Source organism: Eutrigla gurnardus (genome assembly GCF_963514095.1).
Source record: "Eutrigla gurnardus genome assembly, chromosome: 9".
NCBI lineage: Eukaryota > Metazoa > Chordata > Actinopteri > Perciformes > Triglidae > Eutrigla > Eutrigla gurnardus.
In genome coordinates, this window is record NC_139923.1 from 5,878,129 (window position 1) to 5,903,384 (window position 25,256).

The following is a 25,256-nucleotide window of genomic DNA, read 5'->3' on the forward strand; positions in this document are numbered from 1 at the left end:
GCTTTAGAGAAATGAAACCAGGCTAGAAGAGGCTTTGTTTTGGGCCAATGAATCAGTATTCTTTTGAGGGGAAATCTAAAGGGCTCTTTCAGACACTGCTTGGCCTCCCTCCTCCTCCTCCTCCTTCCCCTCCTCCTTCTCCTCCTCCTCTTCTTCATTGATGGAGGACAGACTGGAGGCCTGCTGAGAGCCGGTTCTCTCCTCATAAAAGGCCGCAGGAGGAGCGAGAAGAGCAGGATTTTCTCTGCCAGCTGACATGTGAAAGAGGACCATTGCTTTAATGGAAGCCTGAAAGAGGAGTCTGTCATTTCTCAGTGCAATAACAACAGAGAGGGAAAGAGGTGCTTTATGGGTAATTGACTCTCTTTTTCAAAGAACTGCCGAGAGACTACATTTTTTTCCTCCAAGCTGATGTCGCAAACACGTTTTAATCATGACGAGACAAATAAATAAAAACATGTGCAGAATAATAATAATAGAGTCTGTTGGCGAGAACAGGAACAATATCTGAATACATTAGCCTACTTTCATAATCCTGATGCTGCTCTGACTACAATAGTCAGATTATTTGGCTTAAGCGTTCTGAGGTTTGGGGGGCCGAGCTGAAAGGGAACAGATTTGATGTGGACTAAATTTGAACCATCTGGTCCAAGCCGACCAAGCCGGGACAGATCAGATACAGTTAAACATCGAGATCACGTCTGCCGCAAAACAAGATCAGATTGGATTTAAAATAAGTAAATAACAGACTCTCTTTGAAAATTCAGGCAAGTTTCGACAGATTTTATACACTTTTTCATCTCTTTGTAGTCTCTTTGTAGTAATTTACCATCCATTTGTAGTCTCTTTGTAGTTGTTTTCCATCCATTTGTAGTCTCTTAGTAGTGTTTGGAATCGTTTAATAGTCTCTTAGTAGTGTTTGGAATTGTTTAATAGTCTCTTAGTAGTTGTTTTGCATCTAATTTTAGTTGTTATGCATCACTTAGTCTTTGTTTTCCATCGGTAGTCTCTCTCTTTTTTTGGCATCCCTTTGTAGTCTCTATGTGGTTGTTTTGTATCTCTTAGTCTGTAGTCATAGTCTGTTTATAGTTGTTATGCCTCTCTTTGTATTCCCTGTGTAATTTCTTTGTAGTTGTTTAGCATCTTTATGTTGTTTTGTATCTCCTTGTAGTTGTTTTGTATCTCTTTGTAGTCTCTTTGTTGTTGGTTTGTATCTCTTTGTAGTTGTTTTGTATCTCTTTGTAGTCTCTTTGTTGTTGGTTTCTATCTCTTTGTAGTTGTTTTGTATCTGTTTGTTGTTGGTTTGTATCTCTTTGTAGTTGTTTTGTATCTGTTTGTATCTCTTTGTAGTAGTTTTGTATCTCTTTGTTGTTGGTTTGTATCTCTTTGTAATTCCTGTAGTTGTTTTGTATCTGTTTGTATCTCTTTGTAGTTGTTTTGTATCTCTTTGTTGTTGGTTTGTATCTCTTTGTAGTCTCTTTCTAGTTGTACTTATTTTAAGTCGCTTTGGACAAAAGCATCTGCTAAATGCCCTAAATGTAAATGTAGTTTTAGTTAGTAATAGCTTTGTAGTTGTTTTGCATCTCTTTGTAGTCTCTAGTTGTTTTGTATCTCTCTGTAGTCATAGTCTGTTTATAGTTGTTATGCCTCTCTTTGTATTCCCTCTGTAATTTCTTTGTTGTTGTTTTGCATCTTTATGTAGTTGTTTTGTATCTCTTTGTAGTCTCTTTGTAGTCGTTTTTTTCTTTGTAGTCTATGTAGTTGTTTTGAATATATTTGTAGACACTTTGTAGTTGTTTTGTATCTCTTTGTAATTCCTGTAGTTGTTTTGTATCTCTTTGTAATCTCTGTAGTTGTTTTGTATCTCTTTGTAGTCTCTGTAGTTGTTTTGTATCTCTTTGTAGTTGTTTTCTTTTTTATCTCTTTATAGTCCCTTCATAGTTGTTTAGCATCTCTGTAGTTATTTTGTGGTTGTTTTGATTCTCTATCTAGTTTTTTTGTTTCTCTTTGTAGTTGTTTTGCATATTTTTTTGTAGCCTCTATGAAGTTTTGTATCTCTTTGTAGTCTCTATGTAGTTGTTTTGTATCTCTTTGTAGTCTCCATGTAGTTGTTTTGTATCTCTTTGTAGTCTCCATGTAGTTGTTTTGTATCTCTTTGTGGTCTCTATGTAGTTGTTTTGTATCTCTTTGTGGTTTCACTGTAGTTATTTTGAATGTCTTTGTTGTAGCTTTGTTGTTTTTTCATCAACCAACATGGATTGAACCACAAGAGTGAGAGTGCTGAGAGGACACAAGCGGTTTGTTAGCAGTTGGTGGAGATTTTTGCTGAGATGTCCAGGATGTGGCTCTTTCTAGTTGTTTTGCATCTCTTTTAATCTCTTTCTAGTTGTTTTCTTCTTTTAGAAGTTGTTGTGCATCTTTTTGTGGCTTTCCTTCTCTTTGTGGTTGTTTTGTGAGTTTTATCGTTTTGTTTTGAAGTTTTTTCTGTCACTGTATAGTTGTTTTGCATCTCTTTGCAGTTGTTCTGCAATGTCTTTTCTATGATAGGTAAATTATGATAGAAAGTTTGTCAAACTGTCATTCAGCCAGTAATACTATTTATAATTATGATGATAATAATGTAAAATATTGCAGATACAATGCTGATGATCCTGATTGAAAGCTGCATCATGGCTGTTTACATCTTTTTGGAAGTGTTTTAATCATAAATGTTTCATGATGATCTCTTTATTTTTACATTTGTGTCCCTGCAGAATGCGAAGTTTGTTCTCAGTGACACTGCTGCTCTTGGCCCTGACGCTCACCGCCGAGGCCAACAGAAGAGCCAAAGCTCACAAAGGTTAGAATAAACTGTGAAGTAATTTGAAAGGGATTTCCACAAACCAGAATCAGTTCACTAAAACCCCAATGTAAAGCAGAACCCTTGAATGTGATATATATGTGAATTGGTGCTTAGGTGGGCGCTGGGCGACTTTGTGACTTGGAGGTAGAGTGAGTCATCTTCCTATCTGAAGATGGGTGGTTGATTCCCATCTCCTCCAGTCCGCATGCCGAAGTGTCCTTGGGCAAAATACTAAACCCCAAATTGCCCCTAGCTGGAGCTGATTACAGCTGACACTGGGCGAAGGCAGGGTACACCCTGGACAGGTAACCAGTCTATCACAGGGAGACATGTAGAGACAGACAGGTAACCGGTCTATCACAGGGAGACATGTAGAGACAGACAGGTAACCAGTCTATCACAGGGAGACATGTAGAGACAGACAGGTAACCAGTCTATCACAGGGCTGACATGTAGATACAGACAGGTAACCAGTCTATCACAGGGAGACATGTAGAGACACACAGGTAACCAGTCTATCACAGGGCTGACATGTAGATACAGACAGGTAACCAGTCTATCACAGGGCTGACATGTAGAGACAGACAGGTAACCAGTCTATCACAGGGCTGACATGTAGATACAGACAGGTAACCAGTCTATCACGGGGAGACATGTAGAGACAGACAGGTAACCGGTCTATCACAGGGCTGACATGTAGAGACAGACAGGTAACCAGTCTATCACAGGGAGACATGTAGAGACAGACAGGTAACTGGTCTATCACAGGGCTGACATGTACAGACAGACAGGTAACCGGGCTATCACAGGGCTGACATGTAGAGACAGACAGGTAACTGGTCTATCACAGGGAGACATGTAGAAACAGACAGGTAACCAATCACAGGGCTGACATGTAGAGACAGACAGGTAACCGGTCTATCACATGGCTGACATGTAGAGACAGACAGGTAACCGGTCTATCACAGGGCTGACATGTAGAGACAGACAGGTAACCAGTCTATCACAGGGAGACATGTAGAGACAGACAGGTAACCAGTCTATCACAGGGAGACATGTAGAGACAGACAGGTAACCAGTCTATCACAGGGAGACATGTAGAGACAGACAGGTAACCGGTCTATCACAGGGAGACATGTAGAGACAGACAGGTAACCAGTCTATCACAGGGCTGACATGTAGAGACAGACAGGTAACCAGTCTATCACAGGGAGACATGTAGAGACAGACAGGTAACCAGTCTATCACAGGGAGACATGTAGAGACAGACAGGTAACCGGTCTATCACAGGGAGACATGTAGAGACAGACAGGTAACCAGTCTATCACAGGGCTGACATGTAGAGACAGACAGGTAACCGGTCTATCACAGGGATGACATGTAGAGACAGACAGGTAACCAGTCTATCACAGGGCTGACATGTAGAGACAGACAGGTACCAGTCTATCACAGGGCTGACATGTAGAGACAGACAGGTAACCAGTCTATCACAGGGAGACATGTAGAGACAGACAGGTAACCAGTCTATCACAGGGAGACATGTAGAGACAGACAGGTAACCGGTCTATCACAGGGAGACATGTAGAGACAGACAGGTAACCAGTCTATCACAGGGCTGACATGTAGAGACAGACAGGTAACCGGTCTATCACAGGGAGACATGTAGAGACAGACAGGTAACCAGTCTATCACAGGGCTGACATGTAGAGACAGACAGGTAACCAGTCTATCACAGGGAGACATGTAGAGACAGACAGGTAACCGGTCTATCACAGGGAGACATGTAGAGACAGACAGGTAACCAGTCTATCACAGGGCTGACATGTAGAGACAGACAGGTAACCAGTCTATCACAGGGAGACATGTAGAGACAGACAGGTAACCAGTCTATCACAGGGAGACATGTAGAGACAGACAGGTAACCGGTCTATCACAGGGAGACATGTAGAGACAGACAGGTAACCAGTCTATCACAGGGCTGACATGTAGAGACAGACAGGTAACCGGTCTATCACAGGGATGACATGTAGAGACAGACAGGTAACCAGTCTATCACAGGGCTGACATGTAGAGACAGACAGGTACCAGTCTATCACAGGGCTGACATGTAGAGACAGACAGGTAACCAGTCTATCACAGGGAGACATGTAGAGACAGACAGGTAACCAGTCTATCACAGGGAGACATGTAGAGACAGACAGGTAACCGGTCTATCACAGGGAGACATGTAGAGACAGACAGGTACCAGTCTATCACAGGGCTGACATGTAGAGACAGACAGGTAACCGGTCTATCACAGGGAGACATGTAGAGACAGACAGGTAACCAGTCTATCACAGGGAGACATGTAGAGACAGACAGGTAACCAGTCTATCACAGGGAGACATGTAGAGACAGACAGGTCCATCCTGCATGTCTTTGGACTGTGGGAGGAAGCTGGAGAACCCAGAGAGAACCCACGTTAACACGGGGAGAACATGCAAACTCCACACAGAAGGAACCTGAACCAGATCCAGGATTACTGGGTCCCTCTCGCTGTGAGGCGACAGTTCTACCCATTACACCACCATGCCACTCGTATATTGTAGTAATTTCAATTATTTGTATTTTGTTATATTGCTCTTAATTCTTTAATCATATTTTTAAAACACGTTGTAACTTTGTTTTTGAAAGGTGCTAAATAACATTATTATTAATATTTATAGTAATCTGATCCAACTCAACACCCATTGGTAATCAGTTCTGCACCTGTCTTTACCTCAGTGCTAGACGGCCACAGAGTGACTCATCGATCTTTGGCCTCGGGTGTTCTGGTAGTACGCTTATTAGGTTTGTTATGGCCAGTTCATGAGTAGTCCAGCAACAACCGGTCACCACCTCCACGGTTCTGCATCATTGCCCATGTGAGCGTGGGAGTCCCCTGGCAGAATAGAGAGTCCACAGTCTGTGCCCATGCAGAGTCTCCAAGACGGTACTCCGAGCTGCTGTTCGGTACATCAGCACAAACAACAGTCAGAGACTTCCTCTCAGCAACTTGCAGTCCATAGAGGCAACTGTTCCCTGGGGAAAACTCCTACAACTTGGCACTCAGGACTCGGGACTTCCTAGAGCCAGTCTGCGATACCAGGGATCAGCGCGCCTAGGTTGCCTGCCGTCTGACTCACACTGCACCCAACCCCCATGCCTATCCCTACCAGAATGGACCCGCAGGGTGGCCGCTCATGTGTTTTGTCCTGTGCCCTGCCGAGCCCGACCACCAGTTGCTCATGGCGAGCCAGGTCTGGCTCCAGAAGGGGGCCCCAGTTTCCTCTTCCCGGGGCAGGTGCAACAATACTTTTCTGGACGATTCATATTGGGTCTGTGAATGGCTCTTAGTCTGACCCCTCTCCTGGGACCACTTTGTCTTGGGAGACCATACCAGAAGCTATTGCCCCCGACTACACAAAGACCACAAACCCCTCCACCACATTCAGGTGGCAATTTGTTGGAGGGGCACGCAGCAGATGCTTCTTTCCACCATTACATTGAATTTATGGGGACGTTTGTTGAAAAAGGTTTCTGTCAAAAATCTGTGTTAATTCATTATTATGTGGAGATCAACATATTATATCAGCAGTTAGGTGATGACAAATGTAATATTCTGGATTTCCTTCCTGTTTGTTGCACTCATCTGTGGAGAAGCATGACAGTTAAAGAGTGAGAGAACAAGATCTTCCTGGGATAAAATGAGAGAATCATCCAGAGAACAGGACACCTGCTGACACGTCTGCCTTCATCCTCAGCTTATATTTCAATCTCCACAGGTGTTCTGTTTCGTTAGCGCTAATAAATACATAATATTCAAAGATCCCATTCAACTGTTGATTTTATTATCATGAACAGACATTCTTTTATTGCAGTTGTTTTAAAAACATTAAAACTCTTGATCACCGCAATTGTTGTCTTTGTAAACTCAGACATGTGAAAATCATATTCTTATTATTGATTTCAATGATTCAAGGATCATTTATTGTCGTTGTGCGACACAGGGATGGACAACGGAATGAGAAAAATGTTTTTTTCGCTGAATATTACTCTATTTAAAAATGTTTTTTTATTTTACATATATATATATATATATATTTTTTTTACCTCCAATGGCCCTAATACACCGTCTTATAAAAACATGTGTGGAGGGAATCTAAAAGTGAAAATAAAGGTATTAATCTCTGCTACAGGAGACCAGGTGTCGTTGAGTCGTATTCTAACTGCAGTGGTCTCTGTCTCCACCAGGTGGGAAATCAGACAAACCCCGGCCTGCTTCAGAGTGCTCCTCTGCAGACACTCAGTACAGTAAATGCATCCCAGAACAAGGAGACTGTGGAGTCGGTCTGAGAGAGGCCACCTGCAAAGATCGCACCGACAAGATCTCCTGCAAGATTCCCTGCAACTGGAAGAAAGACATCAGTAAGCCTCGCTAACACCAGACTGCCTCATTTAACAGTCAGCAGTTATACTCTGTGTTCGATTAGTCAGTAATCATTTTTATTTTTTATTATTATTCTTTGTTTTATTTCACAATGAACCACTCCGTTATAGAGTAACTAAACCCCCAAATCAGCAGAAAACCAATATATCTGTGTATTTAGTGTTGTTAGGAGTGCATATTGTGTTTGTCAAAGTGGAACTTGATACAATCCCAAACCTCCAAACCGACGCCTGAGCGTCTTCTCTGAGGACCTGACAGGTTTCCTTGTCGTGTTTCCCTTCAGGTGACTGTAAGTACAAGTTCGGCCCGTGGGGAACCTGCGACGCCGACACCAACTCCAAGAGCCGGTCAGGGACTCTGAAGAGAGCGCTCTTCAACGCCGAGTGTCAAAGCACCGTCAAGGTGTCCAAACCCTGCTCCCCCAAAATGAACAAGTCCAGAGGTGAGAGCTGAACCTTCACCCCAATCAGCCAGCCAGACGTGTGTTTTTCTTATTAGATCCATACAAATATATTTATTTTTTATTCAATTGAGAAAGAAAAAGAAGATGCGTGTGGGGCAATAATGGCAATTTCATTTAACAGGCCCTTCTCACAGCAGGTTAACCGGGTGTGTAGTGGTTGATATAGCGGATACCTAACTAGCTAACTAGCCAAACATCTCGTCCTGGTTCACTGTGAGGACACTTAATGCTGCAATGATGATTCCAATCTCCATTTTCTTTCTTTCTACAGGGGAGAAGAATAGAAACTGAAGGATGAACAGAAGAAGGCAGCAGGATTTTCAGCTGAACAACAAACACCCACACACACACACACACACACACACACACACACACACACACACACACACACACACACACACACACACACACACACACACACACACACACACACACACACACAATGAGAGACTCCTCCAATTCACTCCAACCTTTGATTTTTGGCCTCCTTTGACTTTTATTCTGATTTCATGTTTTATTTGGATCAAACTGTGGAATGCCTACAAAATTGTCCACAAGATAATAAAATAATACAAATAATAATAAAAATAATAACAATAGTTCTGTCCTCGTAGCTCATAGTTTGTTTTAACAGTAAATGTAGTCCTAAAAGCGTTTTACAGTAGCTGAAGATAAATGACCATCCCTTCGTTCTGAAACTCTCTGACGTCAGAGGCCGGTTCAGAACCTCCTTTAAGATATGTAAGAATTAGAAAGGCTTCCATGAATCTGTAATGGCAAAAATCCACCATGAAATCTATTTTTTGAACTATACATTATTGATGTTGCAAGATCAGACTTGTATAAATGAACAAAAATAAATACTGTACATTGTTTTGGTGAAGTTTGGTCTGTGCTTTGGTGTGAACGCTAACACTGGATGCTTGATGTGCACTTCCCTTGTTTTAGGAGCTGTGTGTAGCATTTAGGGGTTTACTGGCAGAAACCAATCCAATATGATATTCTTAACTACGTTTTCATTAGTGTATATATATCTGGAACTAAGAAGGATTTTCTTTTTTTAGCTTACAGCGAGCCCTTCATAGACAGGGAGCGGCTCCTCTTCACGGAGTCACCGCCGTCTTTCTAATATCAGAACAGACAAAACATAAATAATGCTCTGCTTATACTCCAAACTATCATGCACTTTTTAAGACATTGTGTACAATGACTAGTTTGACACTTTTAATAAAAATCTACACTGTGACTTAATACTTTTTATCAGAAATATTAAAACGTCTCGCCTAAACGCAATTTTGTTCAGAGCCAGCGTTGAAAGCAGCTTTTTACTGAGTTTTTATCTGTCCGTGGTGCACGGAGAGCGACTTTTACCGAGCTTTTCATTCACCATGGTGGACATCCCGGACACGACCTCTGACCTTTTACAGTCAGAGTTTTAGAGCAATATAAGCACTTTAGTCACATTCGTTTGTGTTTGTTGTGTCTACTTGTTAGCTGATGCTATAGGCTACGACATCGTAATGGAAGGCTACCAAAAATAAACCAATAACAACATGGCAACATAAATCACCATCTTGCTGGAGGAGTAATGACTTCTACATGCTCACACATGTTTGAAATATCAACCTCATCACTTGAAAGAATACTGGTGAAGTGGTGTTGGACGACATGTTGTCATAGCTTCTTAGTGCATAACGTGGTTACAACAAAGTGATGCGCTAGAGAGCACTATTCATCTGAATGCAAAATACAATTTCACCACTAGGTGGGAGTAACTCCTATACACTGTCCCTTTAAAACCTTGGGGGTCTGAGCCTTTTTTCCCCATTTATGAATACTTTTGATTTTGCCTTTATATCCCACATACATTTTTTTACCATACCCATTTTGGTGTCATTATTTTCAGCACAACTTAACATGACAATTATTTTTTCACTTTAACCGACTATAATAACACATTGGGGCCAGAAATATACAAAAATCATAAAATCCGATGGAAAAAATTATACAATAAAAACCACAAACATGCTCAATGAACTGTTTTGGAACATGACAATGTAAACAAAGGTTGTAAATATGAACAGATAGCTAAATGAGTGCTTTGTATTCCCAGAGTTCTAGATGTAACATATAAAAAGGTAAAACTGAGACAATCACACTATATACAAATATTTCAAACTATATACATGGCACATTTTTTTTCTATCTATGCCACACGCAAACAGTTTCTGTTGCAATAATACACAGAGCTACACCGCAGGAGCGACACTTCAGGGGGTGACATGCCTTTTTTTGTCCACCTGGTGGCAGCGTTGGCAAAACGGGTTTTTATGATAGTATACTACACCTTGTATGACACTTTATGATATACTCTACTATAACCTTTTAATGACCTTTTTAATCATGGTACTATACTATGAGCTTTTGCCACATACTGTGACATTTGTATGACTTTTGATAACATACTATACTGCCCTACAAAGCCTAACCGCAGTAACTACATTTTTGGTTGAAATTGAGTTATAAATAAAAATAAACTCCTTGACGTTTTTTCTTGTGACAAATTTTTAGATTTCAATTTTGGTTTATTTCAGAGAAATAATGATATAAAAATTGCAGTAACTACAAAATCCAACTCAAAACCAAAGCGACCACAGTAAGTTCACTGACCGTGGTAATTCTTTGTGTTGAATAGTGAAGACAAGAATAACAGAAATGATACGTCTATTTGATAGGGAAACTTTTATCTAGATCGTGATGAAATAAAAATGTGAGATACAATTATATTAACACTAATTAAGTGTAAATCGTAAATTATTTTTTTTAGCATAACAATTACACCATCAATACATAGAAATAAGTGTCATATCACTTACCTACCTATAACCCATTTGGTAGTAAAACAAACTTTAAAGTAGCATACTATAACCTTTTTTATTTTATAACTTTACTACAACGTTTCATTTTTTTATATCATAGTATAGTATGAACTTTAATGCGTTTTTATAACTATTGATGACATACTGTACTATGACCATTTTATAACCTTGTATGACATTTTGAACTATGACATTTTATGACTATTAATAACATACTATATTATGAATTTTGATGACATACTTTACTATAACCTTTTCATGATTTTAATATACTATAGTATGACATTTTATGACATACTACAATTATTTTTTATAATGTTTGATGACATACTGTACTATGACCTTTTTTTCATGATTTTAATAACATACTTGACAAATTATCACATAACTTTTTAATTACTTAATTTTGACACATTTTCAAACTGTTTTCAATAGGTTTAATATACAACAATTTCCTAAAACTCAATGTTTATGATCAGTCTCAGTCAGAAGTGTGTAATGTTGTGTGTATCCCCAGGAGAGGGTCTCCTGGATGTTCTCTTTTCTCCTCATTTTGCTGTGTTCAGGACTCTTCATCTGGACCCCGAGTCCTCCACTCAGACACAGAGAGAGCAGACAGGCCACAGCAGGATGAAGCTGCAAGTCTGTGTTATTTGTGCTTTAGAACGGAACAAACAGAAATAATGTTTCATTCTTCTGATTCACGGCTTTGTTTTCATTGGCGACGGTCCCCTCTTCATTGGGTCTCTTACTTGCTCCACCATCCATCTCTCTCTTTCTTTGTCTCTGTGTTTACCAACAAGAACCAACAACATTATACTTTAATGACATGACATTTTCATGGGATTTGTAGTATTAAGAGCCAAACAGACCGAATGAATCAACTGATGTTCAGAACTTGAAAGTACACAATCCGTAAATCATCCCGTGAGTCTCTGTTGAAGAACGGTGAGAAGATCATGGAGAGGAAATTCAAATTGAAAAGACATAATACTTCTAGAATCACTCGGTGTAAATTCTATCATATGGTGTCAGGTGACCAGTGGCCCAAAACAACCTTCACCTGCCCGTCTCATCTCAGCTTCCGGCTGCGGCAGCGCAGGAGGCTACAGAAGGTCTTTCTGAAGGTGACGTTGCAGAGAGCGTAGCAGCCGGGGTTGATGGCGCTGTTGATGTAACAGAGCCAATACCCGGTGGTCCACAAGACGTCTGGGATGCACACGTGACAGAAGGCTGCAACAACAGCCATGACGTTGTACGGCGTCCAGGTGACGATGAAGGCCAGCAGGATGGCCAGGATGGTCTTGGTGACCCTCCTCTCCCTTGCCATCACTCGACGCCTCCGTCTCTCCTGAGACTTGAAGCTGGGGCAGCTGGAGAAGGCTGCCGATGCCCTGCTGTGGAGGTCAGTGTTGGACGAGGAGTCCGTTTCAATCCTATTGTAGTCTTCGTCCCCGGTGTGGTGAGCGGCGGTGTGACACTGCTGAGTGTCTGGGGTGTTGCATGGACTTCTGGACACCTTCTGGTTCCTTCTGGATTTGGGAGTGCTGGATTGGTTCAGAGACAGGTCTGAGCCTGGGTCACTTGTACCCAAGCTCCGATGTTTCAAGAGGAAGTCTTTTATGGACGGACTGGACGTCCTGAGCACTCCCTGCTCCGATTGGAGAGCACCCAGTCGACTGTGGCTGGCGGCGGACAGGTGGCTGTACAGGACGATCATGACGAGCGCCGGCAGGTAAAAGGAAGGAAGTGTCGTGCCCAAAGTGACGGCAGGGCTGGCGAGTAGGTGAGTGTGACACTCTCCTTCAGGGACGACACGTTTGCCCCCGATGCTCTGCCAGCAGAGGATGGCGGGCGCCCAGAGGACAATGGACAGCAGCCAGGTGGCGCCGATCATCAGACCGGCCATCCCACGCGTTCGCCGTGCTGGATAGCTGAGTGGTCGTGTCATGCAGAAGTACCGATCCAAACTGATGATCAGCAGGTTCAGGACGGAGGCGTTGCTCACCACGTAGTCCACAACGAGCCACATGTCACAGACGGCGGCCCCCAGGGGCCAGCGGCCCCACAGGAGGTACAGCGTGTAAAGGTTCATGGAGAGCAGGCCGATGATCAGGTCAGCCACAGCCAGGCTCAACAGGAAGTAGTTGTTGATGGTCCGCAGGTGGCGGTTCAGTATGATGGACAGGATCACCAGTATGTTGCCCAGAACAGTGACCACGCTGAGGGAGGCGGTTGCCGTGGCAATGAGGATCAGCTGAGCTGTGCTGTATGGACACTCCCCCCTGATTGGCGGCTGACAGGAGGCATTAACGCAGGGGCGGAGCCAAAGGGAAGTGTTGAGGTCCGGTTCAAGAGCTGCTCCCATGTCTTCTGAAAATACAGATACACACAAAGGTCCAGTTGCATTGTAGGCAATGTAGGCGCCAGATTTATTTATGGAATAAAAACAGTTAGACATAGTTTTATGTTTGAAAACTTAACTTCCTAAATCAGCTGGTAGTAGTGTACCAGCAGGTAGCACTGTTGTTCTTATCAAATAAACAGGATATGGTAAATTTGTTGGGACTATTTTCACTTAATCCACATTATGCGCCGTAGTATTTATAGCAGCAGAACAGTATCATGATGTCGCAAGATCACACAAGATTATACGAAGTGGATGAGATCAGTGGAGAACAAGCCTCCAGGAAAAGCGCCAGGCTTTGAAGCAAATTTACCATAGTGGCCAAACGGTGGCATTACAACCACATTCATGTGATGCTGTTGGCCCAAAAATACTTTTCCCACTCAGCGGATCAATTAATCAACTTCCCATTCCTGTCTACCCAGTTATGAGGATGATCCAGGGAGCAACCTCTGGTTCTGAAAAGTGAAGCCAAGCTGATGTGCCTCAGACTTCTCTAAGCATTCTCTCTGTTGGCCATCAGGGGGCGACTCCTCTGGTCTTTGAGAAAATGGTCCTACTTCTCGCTTAATTTATTATCTCAATAAACATTGTAAAAATGAGTCTTCTTCAATCCAGCATGATGTCCATTTCGTGAATTATGGTCTATTTAGAGTCAAACAGACCAGAAAGCATGATCGCCAATGATTGAATTTAAATGATTTTTTTTAAAGGATGCATTTTCCTGGAGATGTCAAATGGATTTGAGTGTTTTGTCAACTATAACCTGTGACAGTGGCGGCATTAGCTAAATGCCATATGTGTTGCCATAATCTCTCCTCCTTTACCAATATTAAATACACTATATTGCCAAAAGTATTCTTCCAGAAGTGTATTTGTGAGGTCACACTGATGTTTGAGGGAAGGCCTGGCTCTCAGTCTCCACTCTAATTCATCCCAAAGGTCTTCTATCTGGTTGAGGTCAGGACTCTGTGCAGGCCAGTCAAGTTCATCCACACCAAACTCTCTCCTCCATGTCTTTATGGACCTTTCTTTGTGCTCTGGTGCACAGTCATGTTGGAACAGGAAGGGGTCGTCCCCAAACTGTTCCACAAAGTTGGGAGCATGGAATTGTCCAACATCTCTTGGTTTGCTGAAGCATTCAGAGTTCCTTTCACTGGAACTAAGGGGCCAAGCCCAGCTCCTGAAAAACACCCCCCACCATAATCCCCCTCCACCAAACTTTACACGTGGCACAATGCAGTCAGACAAGTACCGTTGTCCTGGCAACCGCCAAACCCAGACTCGTCCATCAGATTGCCAGATGGAGAAGCGTGATTGGTCCCTCCAGAGAACGTCTCCACTGCTCTAGAGTCCAGTGGCGGCGTGCTTTACACCACTGCATCCGACGCTTTGCATTGCACTTGCTGATGTATGGCTTGGATGCAGCTGATCGCCATGGAAACCATTCCATGAAGCTCTCTACGCTGTTCTTGAGCTAATCTGAAGACCACATGAAGTTTGGAGGTCTGTAGTGATTGACTGCAGAAAGTTGGTGACCTCTGTGCACTATGTGCCTCAGCATCCTCTGACCCCGCTCCATCATTTTACCTGGTCTACCACTTCTTGGCTGAGTTGCTGTCGTTCCCAATCTCTTCCACTTTGTTCTAATCCCACCGACAGTTGACTGTGGAATATTTATATAATATCTGATTTCAATTATAATAGGATGCTATGCTATTACAGTTTTTCTCCATTGGTTTGGCTCTTTTCTTGAAACAGAAATTACATTCTCAAAACAACATGGACAAATCTCCAAACCACTTGGCAATTGTCCACAACAGAATTGCATTTCTCATTCATTAATCAAATTGCAATTGTCTTAGTACATGTCTCAATATCTCATTACATCTTTGCAAATTAAGTACAGGTAGCCTACATTTAGCACAATTTCCAGGTGAATAGATCTTGTTGATCTAAACTGATTGTCGATTCTCAGTCTAATGGTTGTTCTCTTCAAAACATGTCAGCATCATTTCATTGTGTAAGTCATCACTTGCACAATAGTCTGATCAATTGTCAAAATGAGTCAAGAACAGAATACCATGAATACCATATATGAATCTCTTGGAACATTTGATAAATTGAGTACAGTCATTGACAGTCAGGTGAAACTAGAACTTGACTAACGAAGGAGGAGTTTCACTCATCTCAGATGACCAATCAAACCGTATGTTTAGTTACCTGACAGGTGCTGTCTATGATTGTGAATGCTGCCAAACATATACAGTATATATATATAAAGGTTGACCAGGACCAGTACCATTTCTGAACATGGAGGCACCTGGCCAAGCAAATGAACAAGGGCAACTGCCTGCTCCATGAAGAAGAAGAGGAAGAGGAAGAGGAGTAAGGGTGCGTGGTGGTGGAATAGGGGGAAGAGGCCGAGGAGCACGAAGACACCATGTTGTCCCGGATGAAATTCGGACCACAATTATAGACCATGTTGTCAACCACCGTCTCACAATGGTGGAGGCAGGTCGCAGAGTGCAGCCTAATGTGCCTCGCTCTACAGTCTCCTCCATCATCCAAACCTTTCGCAGGGAAAACAGGTATGTACTCATATCAGTCAATAATTGAATTATATGTTGTATACTGTAGGACTGGACACTGTGCATAAAGCAAGAAATGTGCATTTACCTATTCATTTAGTGTGTGTGTGTGTATGTGTGTGTGTGTGTGTTATAGCCCTGCAGTAATGTACCTCAATGGGATACAGTAGTATTCCAGTCACTGTTCAGTGATGCATTAGAATAGTGGTAAAAAGTAAAGCAACAATACAATTTCATTGGTAACTCATTCTGTAAGAAATACATAAGACATACATTACGAATGGAGTGTTGTCCTTTGAATTCTATGTTTGAACGACAACCTGGCACGGGTGGCTACTCTTACCGTAAAATCCTATTTTTTTCAGTTCTACACACAATTGTATTCTGTTAGCTAGATAAAAAAAAACGAGTACAGTAACCATTGTCAATGAAGGACTGGACTAAGACTTAGTGGTGGAAATGAGGGATATTTCAATTGTCCTCTGCCATAGTGACAAAACATCTAAACATTTTGACTTGCAGTGCTTACACAATGCCAAAGGGATGATGCATTTTGGGGGCACTGACTATTTATATGAGAAAGGAATTTAGATTTGACACATGAGCGAACTGTTTTGGGAGAGATATGAGCTTTTGCAGGTGAACCATGGTGTTGTGCTGAACCATCCAGGTTATTTTGGCAAAAGCACCAAGAGTGTTGAGAACGTCCGGTCTGTTTCGAGAAATGAGCCAAAGCAATTGAGAAGGATCTTTTGTCTTTTGGGGGCACTGACTATTTATATGGGAAAGGAATTTAGTTTTGAAGCATGAGTGAACAGTTTTGGGAGAGATATGAGCTTTTGCAAGTGAACTATGGTGTTGTGCTGAACTGTAAGACTGTTTTGCCAAATGATCTTAGAGTTTTGAGAATGTAATTTCTGTTTCAAGAAATGAGCCAAACCAATGGAGAAAAGCTGTAAGTCATGACTAGCTAACAAACTAAAAGGCTAAACAAACAGAAGGAGGGTTAGCTAGACTAGAGCCAGCCAACAATCCAGCAAATCAAAGGATGCCTATACATTTCTCAAATGTAAATAAATGTGTGATAAACCACTTCAGCACTAGACTATAAATAACAGTAATACAAACAATGAAATACAAATATAAAACTAAATCAAGTCTGATGGGCACGTGACCCACCAAATTGAATGTGTGTATCGCCCCTGGTTATTGATGATCAGTTAATAATCTGAATGTCGTTTATTGCTCCTTTAACATTCAGTCTTTGCAGTTTCTCAGTGACACCTGCAGTAACTTTAAGCGTCCACTAGAGGGCTGAAAACCTCAGTGAGGAAACCATAATACTGGCTGCATTTCAGATCATACTTCGACTTCTCACTTTTACTACTTACAAAGTATGTACTGTTGCATACTGCATGCAGTATACATACTTCCTCATCACATGACACCTGATTGTGGGTCAGAATAGTAAAGCTTGGTTGGAATACTGTAAAATGTGACCAGATGCAGTCGGAAATCCTGCTAATTTTCACATATTGCATTTGACATAGTTTGTGAATGAGTTTGTGGCATACTAATCCATCCCTCCATCATCGGTCATCGCTTATCCTACTCAGGGTAGGATATCATCATTGTATTATCTTTTATTGCATCTTATCTTGTTCAGCATTTTGGTGGCAACTGTGGTTGTTTTTAAATGTGATATACAAATAAACTTAAATTCAACAACAATTAAACTTTGAAATTCAAAACAAAAAGTAATACTAAAAACTGAAGAGAGAAAACAAAGCAAGGAAAGAGTGGAAAGTGTAATACTACTTACTGGATATTCTGGTCTGCTAGACCTGATGATCTTGGAGCAATCAGCGTCCTATGATGCTGGACCTCCTGATCTTGAGCCTGCTGATTTACCGAGCAGACCTGTTGATCTTGGACCTGCTGATGATGCTCGACGAGCTGATCTTGGACCTTCCTGTCCTCAGCTCTGTCTCCTCCGTCAGTCAGCAGCAGTTTATATGCAGCAGGGTGAAGCATCAGAGGGGACGCTCCATCCTCAGACCAGCCTCTGCTGCTTCATGTGGGACGTAATGACACATTACTGTGAGAACAGACGAGCTCTGCTTCCGCCGCTCGTTAATAAAGACTCTAAACACAGTCAGGGGCTTTTACTGTCTGTTTACCTGCAGCTTCGTCTCTCTTCACTCCTTGAACACAGTGACCCTTAATCTGGACGAGACACCAAAGAGCTGCTGGCTCCGAGACCAGATCTGGCTCAGATCTTCTTGGATCACGTTGTGTTCAAGCGTTGTTTCATAAAGTGGGAGTAAGAAGGCTTGTTAACAGTGTGACTGATTTAGGACTGAGCTCTTGCAGCAGTTTAGACTTGTTTAGTTTTGTAGGAGCGTTATAAACAGACCATAAACACAACATTCAGCAGACAGAAGGTAGACAAAATCATGTACACGCCTCATGAAGAGGAATGTAGTGTTCTGATATTAGTTTTAAAAGGTCAGAACATTCTTCATGTTTATCTCACACAGACTGGAACACTGGTGTAAAATGTAAAAGAATAAATTGCTGTTCTGTGGCTTTGAGCCCTTGAATTTGTCGTTTTGGCCGTCTATTTGTTGAATTTTTGCAACCAGTGAAGGAAGTTACCATATTTGGACTGTGGAGGAGCGACGGGTGGATCTGATGAACACAAGCACCCTTACTGGATGTGGATCCATCTGGATTCTGGTGTGAAGCTGCAAACAGAGTTAGCTATCTGCATCGGTAGTGACTCGGGCGGGGACGATATAGACAAAAAGCAGGAGCAATAAGTTGATTGTGGTGAATTTCCATTATCGGGATCATTTTAAATATCGTCACCAGTGACTTGGGAAAAGCTCCCTGGCGTCATGATAGAGAAGTGAGAAATAGAGTCTATAAAACAATACAGGTGTGGTTGCTGCTCTGTGTTCCACTCTGCATGATTCTACAAATACATCAGTCAGCTGTAAGACCTGAAGACTGAAGCTGTTTCCCAATTCAGCATCCATCCCTTGGTGGTCTACATCAGGTGCGACCTGGAAGGCCAAACCGAGCACTCTCTGAAAAGAGATGGTCTGGTCTACAGAGGATTTCCTGTTTGCGTCACCAAGCTGTTCCCACCCCCACTCTTTTCTCCTCCCTTCGCCTAGCAACCAACTGTGGTTGACAAGAAAGAGCATAGAAGAGGTAACTTTCTTTTTATTGTACATTATGATGGCGGATGTGCGTCATGCTGTATTTCAGGCTGAGAGTGTATTCTCCCGCTGCTTAACCACTTATATTGATTAAAATCCAATGGTCACGACAAGCAGTACATCCTGGGAAAGGTTTGGCCGTGAAGGCCAGAACAAGAAAAGGCGGCCCACATTTCTGGGCTGCGTTAGAAATGACTTCTTCTTCACATCCAGCCTCCAGGACGGACGCTGGTGGGACACGGCAGTGAAAACTAGTGCAATACCTGAAACACTTGACAGTTCAATGATAGGAGTGTACTACTGAATAGTTCAAAGGAACACGTGACAGGAAGTGTTGATGATGGGGAGTTCATCTTTTGGGTCTCAGATTAGTGAAGCTTGTTGTCTGAAGAAAGTGAGCACGAACAGGAACTCAGGAAACTTGAACCAACTATAGATGGATTAAACAGTTGTAATTGTTGCTACATGTTATTTTTGTTTAAGAGGATTCAATATTGACAAACAGCAGATTTGTGAAAAAATGATGCACAATTTATTGTAGATTTTTTGCATTTTGACTTCTGCCCGTCTTTTATCTGAATTTTTTTATTGGGTAGCGCTGTCTCCTCACAGCAAGAGGATCCCGGGTTCGATTCCCGGGTCGGGTTCGGGTTCCTTCTGTGTGGAGTTTGCATGTTCTCCCCGTGTAAGCGTGGGTTCTCCTACTTCCTCCCACAGTCCAAAGACATGCAGGTTTGCACGTTTACCAAATAATCTTCAACAACAACTCACAGAAAAACTCTCAAAGCTCTTTAATTACATCACGTCTAAAAGTCAAAGCAAAGAATCGAGCTGTACAAACTCCAGTCTGAAGTAGCGGGCGCCTGGTGACACTGTTGTACCTTTCTCGTTGACCGGTTGCATTGTTGAATACGGCGACGGCGCTCAGTTCACCATTCAATAACCCAACAAACACACACACAAAACAGACAGGAGATCAGCCGACACGTCTTTTAAATGTTCATTGATCAAGTATAAAGCCAGGAGAAGCAGTTTGTTTCTAACATGCAGCCGCCGTCACCGCCAGGTCACATGATCATAATGGTTAAATAAACAATAAACAGCTCCGCATCCACTCACACAGTGCCCCCCCCCCCCCCCCCCCAAATCCATAGGTCCGTTACCCCCCCTCCCACACACACACGACTGCATGTGTGTTTAAGTGGAATAAAGAAAAGAAATGAAAAGCAGCAGAGTGTCGGGCTGGAAAGGAAAAGGAGCACTTGATCTGATAAACTCAAGGACAAACTCGAGGAGTCTGAATGGAGGTGGGTGGAGTCAGGGGGGGGCGGGACTTATCGTGGAAGCCTTTCCACCACGGGAACTTGAAGGTGTGACTAGTCTGGTTCCTGTTCAGAGTGCTAGACCAGGTCTGTCAAGTGGGACAAGCACCTGTTTGTGGAGGTCATGAAAGGTCAGGTAGCGTTTCCAGTCCTGCCTTTTTTAATCGTTTGACACCAAGCAGCATCGCTGTATCTAAACCTCTCCTTTCTCCATCACTTCTCTCCCTCTAAAGCTTCGGTCGCTTTCAACATGTTTTAATTTGGGAAAAACTTCACACCAAATTTGCTGAAACTTGGTGGAGCTCAGGCCAAAGAAGAAGCCGTTACATTTACAACACGTTCTCAGTCCAACGCGTCAAACAGCACAGCTTGGTCAGAGCTGCAAAGCCTCAAACGGTGACGCTCTACGTTCCAGCTCGAGCACCACTTTTTCACATCAGTGACGATGTGTCAATATACGGCAAGCCATTACTTTTTCCACACAAAAAAACCCAAATTATAATATCGAGTAGATAAGATATAATAAAACAATGGCAGTTATTTAAACTGAAAAAAGCATACAAGTCGCGTGACATGAAAGAGACAAACAAGTCACAAGAGTAGCGAATGACAAACGAATCACGTGACTGTCGCCATTAACGACTTGCAAGACTAGAATCAAAAGTTGCGTGACTAGTGAGTGACGGACGAGTCATGTGACTAGCGAGTGACAAACAAGTCATGTGACGCATGTTAGCAGGTCATGTTAGGATGTCGTCCTGTTTGTTTGACCCGTCCACCTCCACTTCCTTTCTCCCTGTGTGGACCATCTCCTTCTTCTTACTACGTCTATAGCTCTTCCCATAATGCATCAGGTGGGTACAACGCGCACACGCTAAATACGCGTCCGTCAGACGCCAAGGAGCACCGACCAAGCTGATAATTTGATTTGAGGACATCTGGTTTGACTTGTGTATATGTTGTGAGAGACTGCGTGGCTTCGGTGGAGGTCTGTGCGCTGAGTGCTTCTAGCTACAGCTTGTATGTGATGATGACCAGAAACAAAAGAATAACGCCGCCATTAACAGTCACAGAGCAGTGTTCCTATTGGACGACAGAGCAGCTGGAGATGGACTTGAATTCTCCCGTCGTCGGGGGTTCAATCAAAGTCAACGGAGCAAATATTCATAGGAAGTAGAATTGTGACACGTTCAGGAGTTGAGCGTCTTGCTCTTTAACAAGTCCGTTTCCTGTATGACGGAGGAAGATGGAGCTCTATGACAGACATTTAACCACGTGTAAATGTTCAAGAAAATATATTAGCGACATTTTTTCCATTATCGTTGATCCCAGAACTCGCTAAACTGAACTTAAAATGAGGACGTACGTCCATCTGTCGCCTTTTCATTGGCGTTGATTTGACTTGTAAAAAACCCGACACCTTCAGGTAACAGTTCCTGCAGTGGAAAAGAGCCCCCCCCCCCCCCCCCCCCACTACAACACACACACTTACAGGAGCAGACCTGTTCACACCTGCCATCTTTTTTCCACAAATATTTGGTCTCTGTGTGAGCAGATGTCACGCTTCCATTTTACATTATGCCAACCGTTTTCAAAAACATGGGTAACAAATGGTGTGGTTCCTCGACATAAAAACCCTTTCAGTTTTCTTTGTGACTTTCATATGGGAGAATATTTGAGTTTATTTTTGACCTACAATGTCCCTGATAAGGCGTGTAGATAATGAGTTGCAGCCGTCGTTGAACTTTCTGCTCACACAGAAGATGAAGCTTTCCATCCGGCTCCAAACACACACAAAAATGCATCCAGGCCTCTTTCCAAACACACTATAGTGCAACTGGGTTGGGTGTAGTTTCTTTTTGTTTGTTTTTTTCATAGAGAGGTGGAGTTTGGAGCAGGACATGAGTCTCTCCCCAAACAGGAAATTGTTCATCTCCTCTTCAGCTTTAGAAAAAGTCTGTTGCTTGTTTCATGAACTGCAGCATTATTGAAAAGACATGCAGGAGATTCAGTTCACTCAGTTCAGTCAATGATGGTTGATGTTCCTGGTGGAGGGACACAGTGACTCCTTCTGGGAGCTGCTGAGTCATGATGCAATGACATGATGCAGTCATGTTAGAGTCACGTTAAAAAGTCAGGATGCTGAGTCGTCAAACATTGAACATGCTCAGTCATGACGCAGTCATGCTCTCAAGCATTGTTAGTCATGATGCTGACTCATGGTACAGTATCCAGTCATGATGCAGTCATATTGTAGTTATGATACTGACTCATGATTTAGTCATATTACAGAGTCATGATCCAGACTGATGATGCCGAGTCAAAATGCCGATTCATTGTGCAGTCGAGATGCAGTGTCATGTTTAAAAGTCATGATGTAGTCATGATGTAGAAGCGGGATACAGAGTCAAGATGCTGAGTCATGGTAAAATTGTGATGTCATCATGACTCAGTCATGATGCACAGTCATGTCACAGTCACGATGCAGTCATGATACACAGTCAGGATGCTGAGTCGTGATAGAGAGTCCAGCCTCAGGCACGCTTCGCCTCAATTTCTTCTTTTCAAACATCATAATTACACACAGTACAAAAACAGTCTTCAAAATAAAGTAGTGCTGAATTCACTTTTTAAACACTTCAATCACGCACTATTTCACATCATATTTTAACATCACATGGCACTGAAAGCAGTGCGTTGGAGTAAAAGTGTGTGTGTAAGGAGATTGCTCCACCCACCCCCCCTCAGACATGGCACTTTGATGAACCTTGTCTTCCATCATGATGATACTTTTATTCGGGCGGAGAGGAGCTCAGCACTAACTGGCCTCCATTCAAGTAAAAGCCCTTTCTGGCGAGGAATGGTCGTGGTTCAGCTTCAATCCAGGTGTATAAGTGCAGAAGAAGTGCACGCAAATGCCAACGACGGTTCAGGGGTGGTAGGGGTTCCTGTGTCCCTTCTTTTCCAGGCGTAAGACCCTGTGCAGAGTCAAAGCAGCACCCATTTCTCTGTGAGATAAGGCTTTGAGCAGCGCTCTTTGCTTAACCCATTGGCCAGCGCTCTGCTTCTCTTGGCCAATAGAAGAACTACCTGCTGTGTGGGTCGTCGGGGTAACTGTTGGAGGCTTCCCCACCATTGCTGGGGAGCGGGCTGTGAGAGGAGGAGGAGGAGGTGCTGGAAGAGGGGGAAGACAACAGCAGAGAGGGAGAGGAGGGACCCGGCAGGGAGTCGTCGTCTGTTCGCCCGCCGTCAAACACGTCATCTATGTCCACGGCCAGAGACAGGCCAGAGGGCTGGGGGCCCCAGGGGGCGGCGAGCTGTTCAGACGGGGTGGAAGCCTGGGGAGGGGCATATGACTGGGTGATGAGGAGAGGACCTGAGGTGGAGGGGGCCGTCATGTTGGGGTCCACAGCAGGCCTGGAGGCCCCCGTGCCTGTTTGGGAGCCACGGTGGATGCGGTGACTGACGATGATGTTGTTCCCAAAGCCGCCCATGGAGGCCATGGTGGTGCTCTGCTCCCGCTGGACCACGGCCGTCATACCGCCTTCAGCGATCAGCCGGCGGATCCGCGCCAGAGCGTCTTCACCCGAACCGAACTCTGGAGACTCTCCTGGACCAACGAGAGGCCACATCGGGATTAAACTCACAGTATTCATGAGTCACACATTCTATCATTCAGTGATCTGAAACAAAGGTAAAGTCAAAAACTGTGATTCTGTCGCTCAAAGAATTATTTTTCTTATCTTTGTCTTGGGTCTTTGAAAAAAAGAATTGTATTCACATCATTCGCGCTAACGCACCGGAGAGGAGGCGGGGCTTACCTCCATGTTGACCCCAACAAGGTTTCTGGTTTTTGGCTGAAATAACCTCTATTGCTGCTTTGTACATGTTGTGAAGTCCCAGATACGCCAGGAAAAAAAACGTCGTCCTGTCTGAGTTCATAACGTCACCCAGAGGTGCTCGGTGAACTTCACCAAGCTGTAGTCACTGTATCTAGCAAGACACACATCAGCTGGTTTACTACAGCTGGATGAACCCAAAATAAACTATTTATCTGTTTAATTACAGTAAACAGATAAAAGGATGCTAAAATGACTTCATAATGATGGTGATCAGTAAAAAGTCTGAAGTCATGCTTTGTTCGGTCGGTCTGCAAGACGACAAACAATCAACTTTTAAAATGCTTGTTTTCTGAATAGAGTCTGGATTGATTGGTGCTAGGCTATGCTAACATCTGCATCAACACTCCAAATAAGGTCGACCTTGTTGTTTGTACCACAGATAAATGTAGTTCATCCTAAGTAAAAAATGGTGATATCAAACGTTTGTTGGCCTTTGTCACTGTCTGTTCCTAACACATCTAAACATGAAGCAAGTGGTTGAGCAGTAAAACCTGCAAGAGAAGTGCACCTCAGGCGTGCCACAACAGAGGAAAACAATGGTTTTGCCCCTAAGTGTACACTTTACTTGTCTCTTTACCTTGTTGTCAGACAGCCATTCCTGACAGGAAAATAATCTGCTATCTACACTCTCTTCAAAAGACACAAGACTCCTTTGACAAAACCAGTCATTTTATCTCTCAAAAGACGTATTTGGTGGCCTACCGCTGCCTCGATCTGTTAGTTGTGTTATTGTGTGACTTAGTGAATCCAAACTAACCCTTTAAAACACCAAAGTCACACAGTCAAGGCCCGATGGAAGCCGCAGTAGACCTCTGAGAGGTAAAATGACTTTTTGTCAAAAGGAGTCCTATAGCTGGTCCAGACTTCATCTAGTCCACCGGCCTCCTACAACCACACTACAAAACCTCACAACATTTAAGACGCCATTTTAACTACAAACCATCAAAACAGTGTGGGGCTGAGGTTCAGGATCAACGCCTTGAAACCAGGAACTTAAATCAGAATACACAAAGACATTATTCATTCTGCATGCAATGCATCCTGGGAAGCTCTCCCACAATATCTACAGTCAACATGATAATTACTTGACTTTTTATGACCTACTTTGTGCTCAGCAGCAACTTTGTTACCGGCAGTAGAAACTATTTTTAACAG

At 43.0% G+C, this 25,256-nt stretch overlaps 3 protein-coding genes across 3 annotated transcripts in view; 1 reads left to right on the forward strand and 2 right to left on the reverse strand.

Annotated features, from left to right (window-relative positions):
• Nucleotides 1-8,370, forward strand: part of mdkb (midkine b) — a 9,432-nt gene extending 1,062 nt beyond the window's left edge. The window contains exons 2-5 of the mRNA XM_084017560.1: nt 2,754-2,839; nt 7,115-7,288; nt 7,594-7,752; nt 8,045-8,370. Of these exons, the coding sequence (XP_083873686.1) occupies nt 2,755-2,839; nt 7,115-7,288; nt 7,594-7,752; nt 8,045-8,064 (438 nt within the window). The 5' untranslated portion in view covers nt 2,754 and the 3' untranslated portion in view covers nt 8,065-8,370. The remainder of the gene's footprint in view (nt 1-2,753; nt 2,840-7,114; nt 7,289-7,593; nt 7,753-8,044) is intronic.
• Nucleotides 8,371-11,724: 3,354 nt separating this feature from the next.
• On the reverse strand, nt 11,725-17,639 carry chrm4b (cholinergic receptor, muscarinic 4b; the record flags this gene model as incomplete). Its single annotated transcript, XM_084017559.1, has 3 exons — nt 17,571-17,639; nt 17,473-17,494; nt 11,725-13,025 (listed from the first exon to the last, which is right to left on the reverse strand). The coding sequence occupies exon 3, from the start codon at nt 13,018-13,020 to the stop codon at nt 11,725-11,727; it is 1,296 nt and encodes a 431-aa protein (XP_083873685.1). The 5' UTR covers nt 13,021-13,025; nt 17,473-17,494; nt 17,571-17,639.
• A 2,014-nt stretch (nt 17,640-19,653) lies between these two features.
• Nucleotides 19,654-25,256, reverse strand: part of ambra1b (autophagy/beclin-1 regulator 1b) — a 37,685-nt gene continuing 32,082 nt past the window's right edge. Inside the window, exon 19 of the mRNA XM_084017550.1 lies at nt 19,654-23,809. Within this exon, the coding sequence (XP_083873676.1) occupies nt 23,286-23,809 (524 nt within the window). The 3' untranslated portion in view covers nt 19,654-23,285. The remainder of the gene's footprint in view (nt 23,810-25,256) is intronic.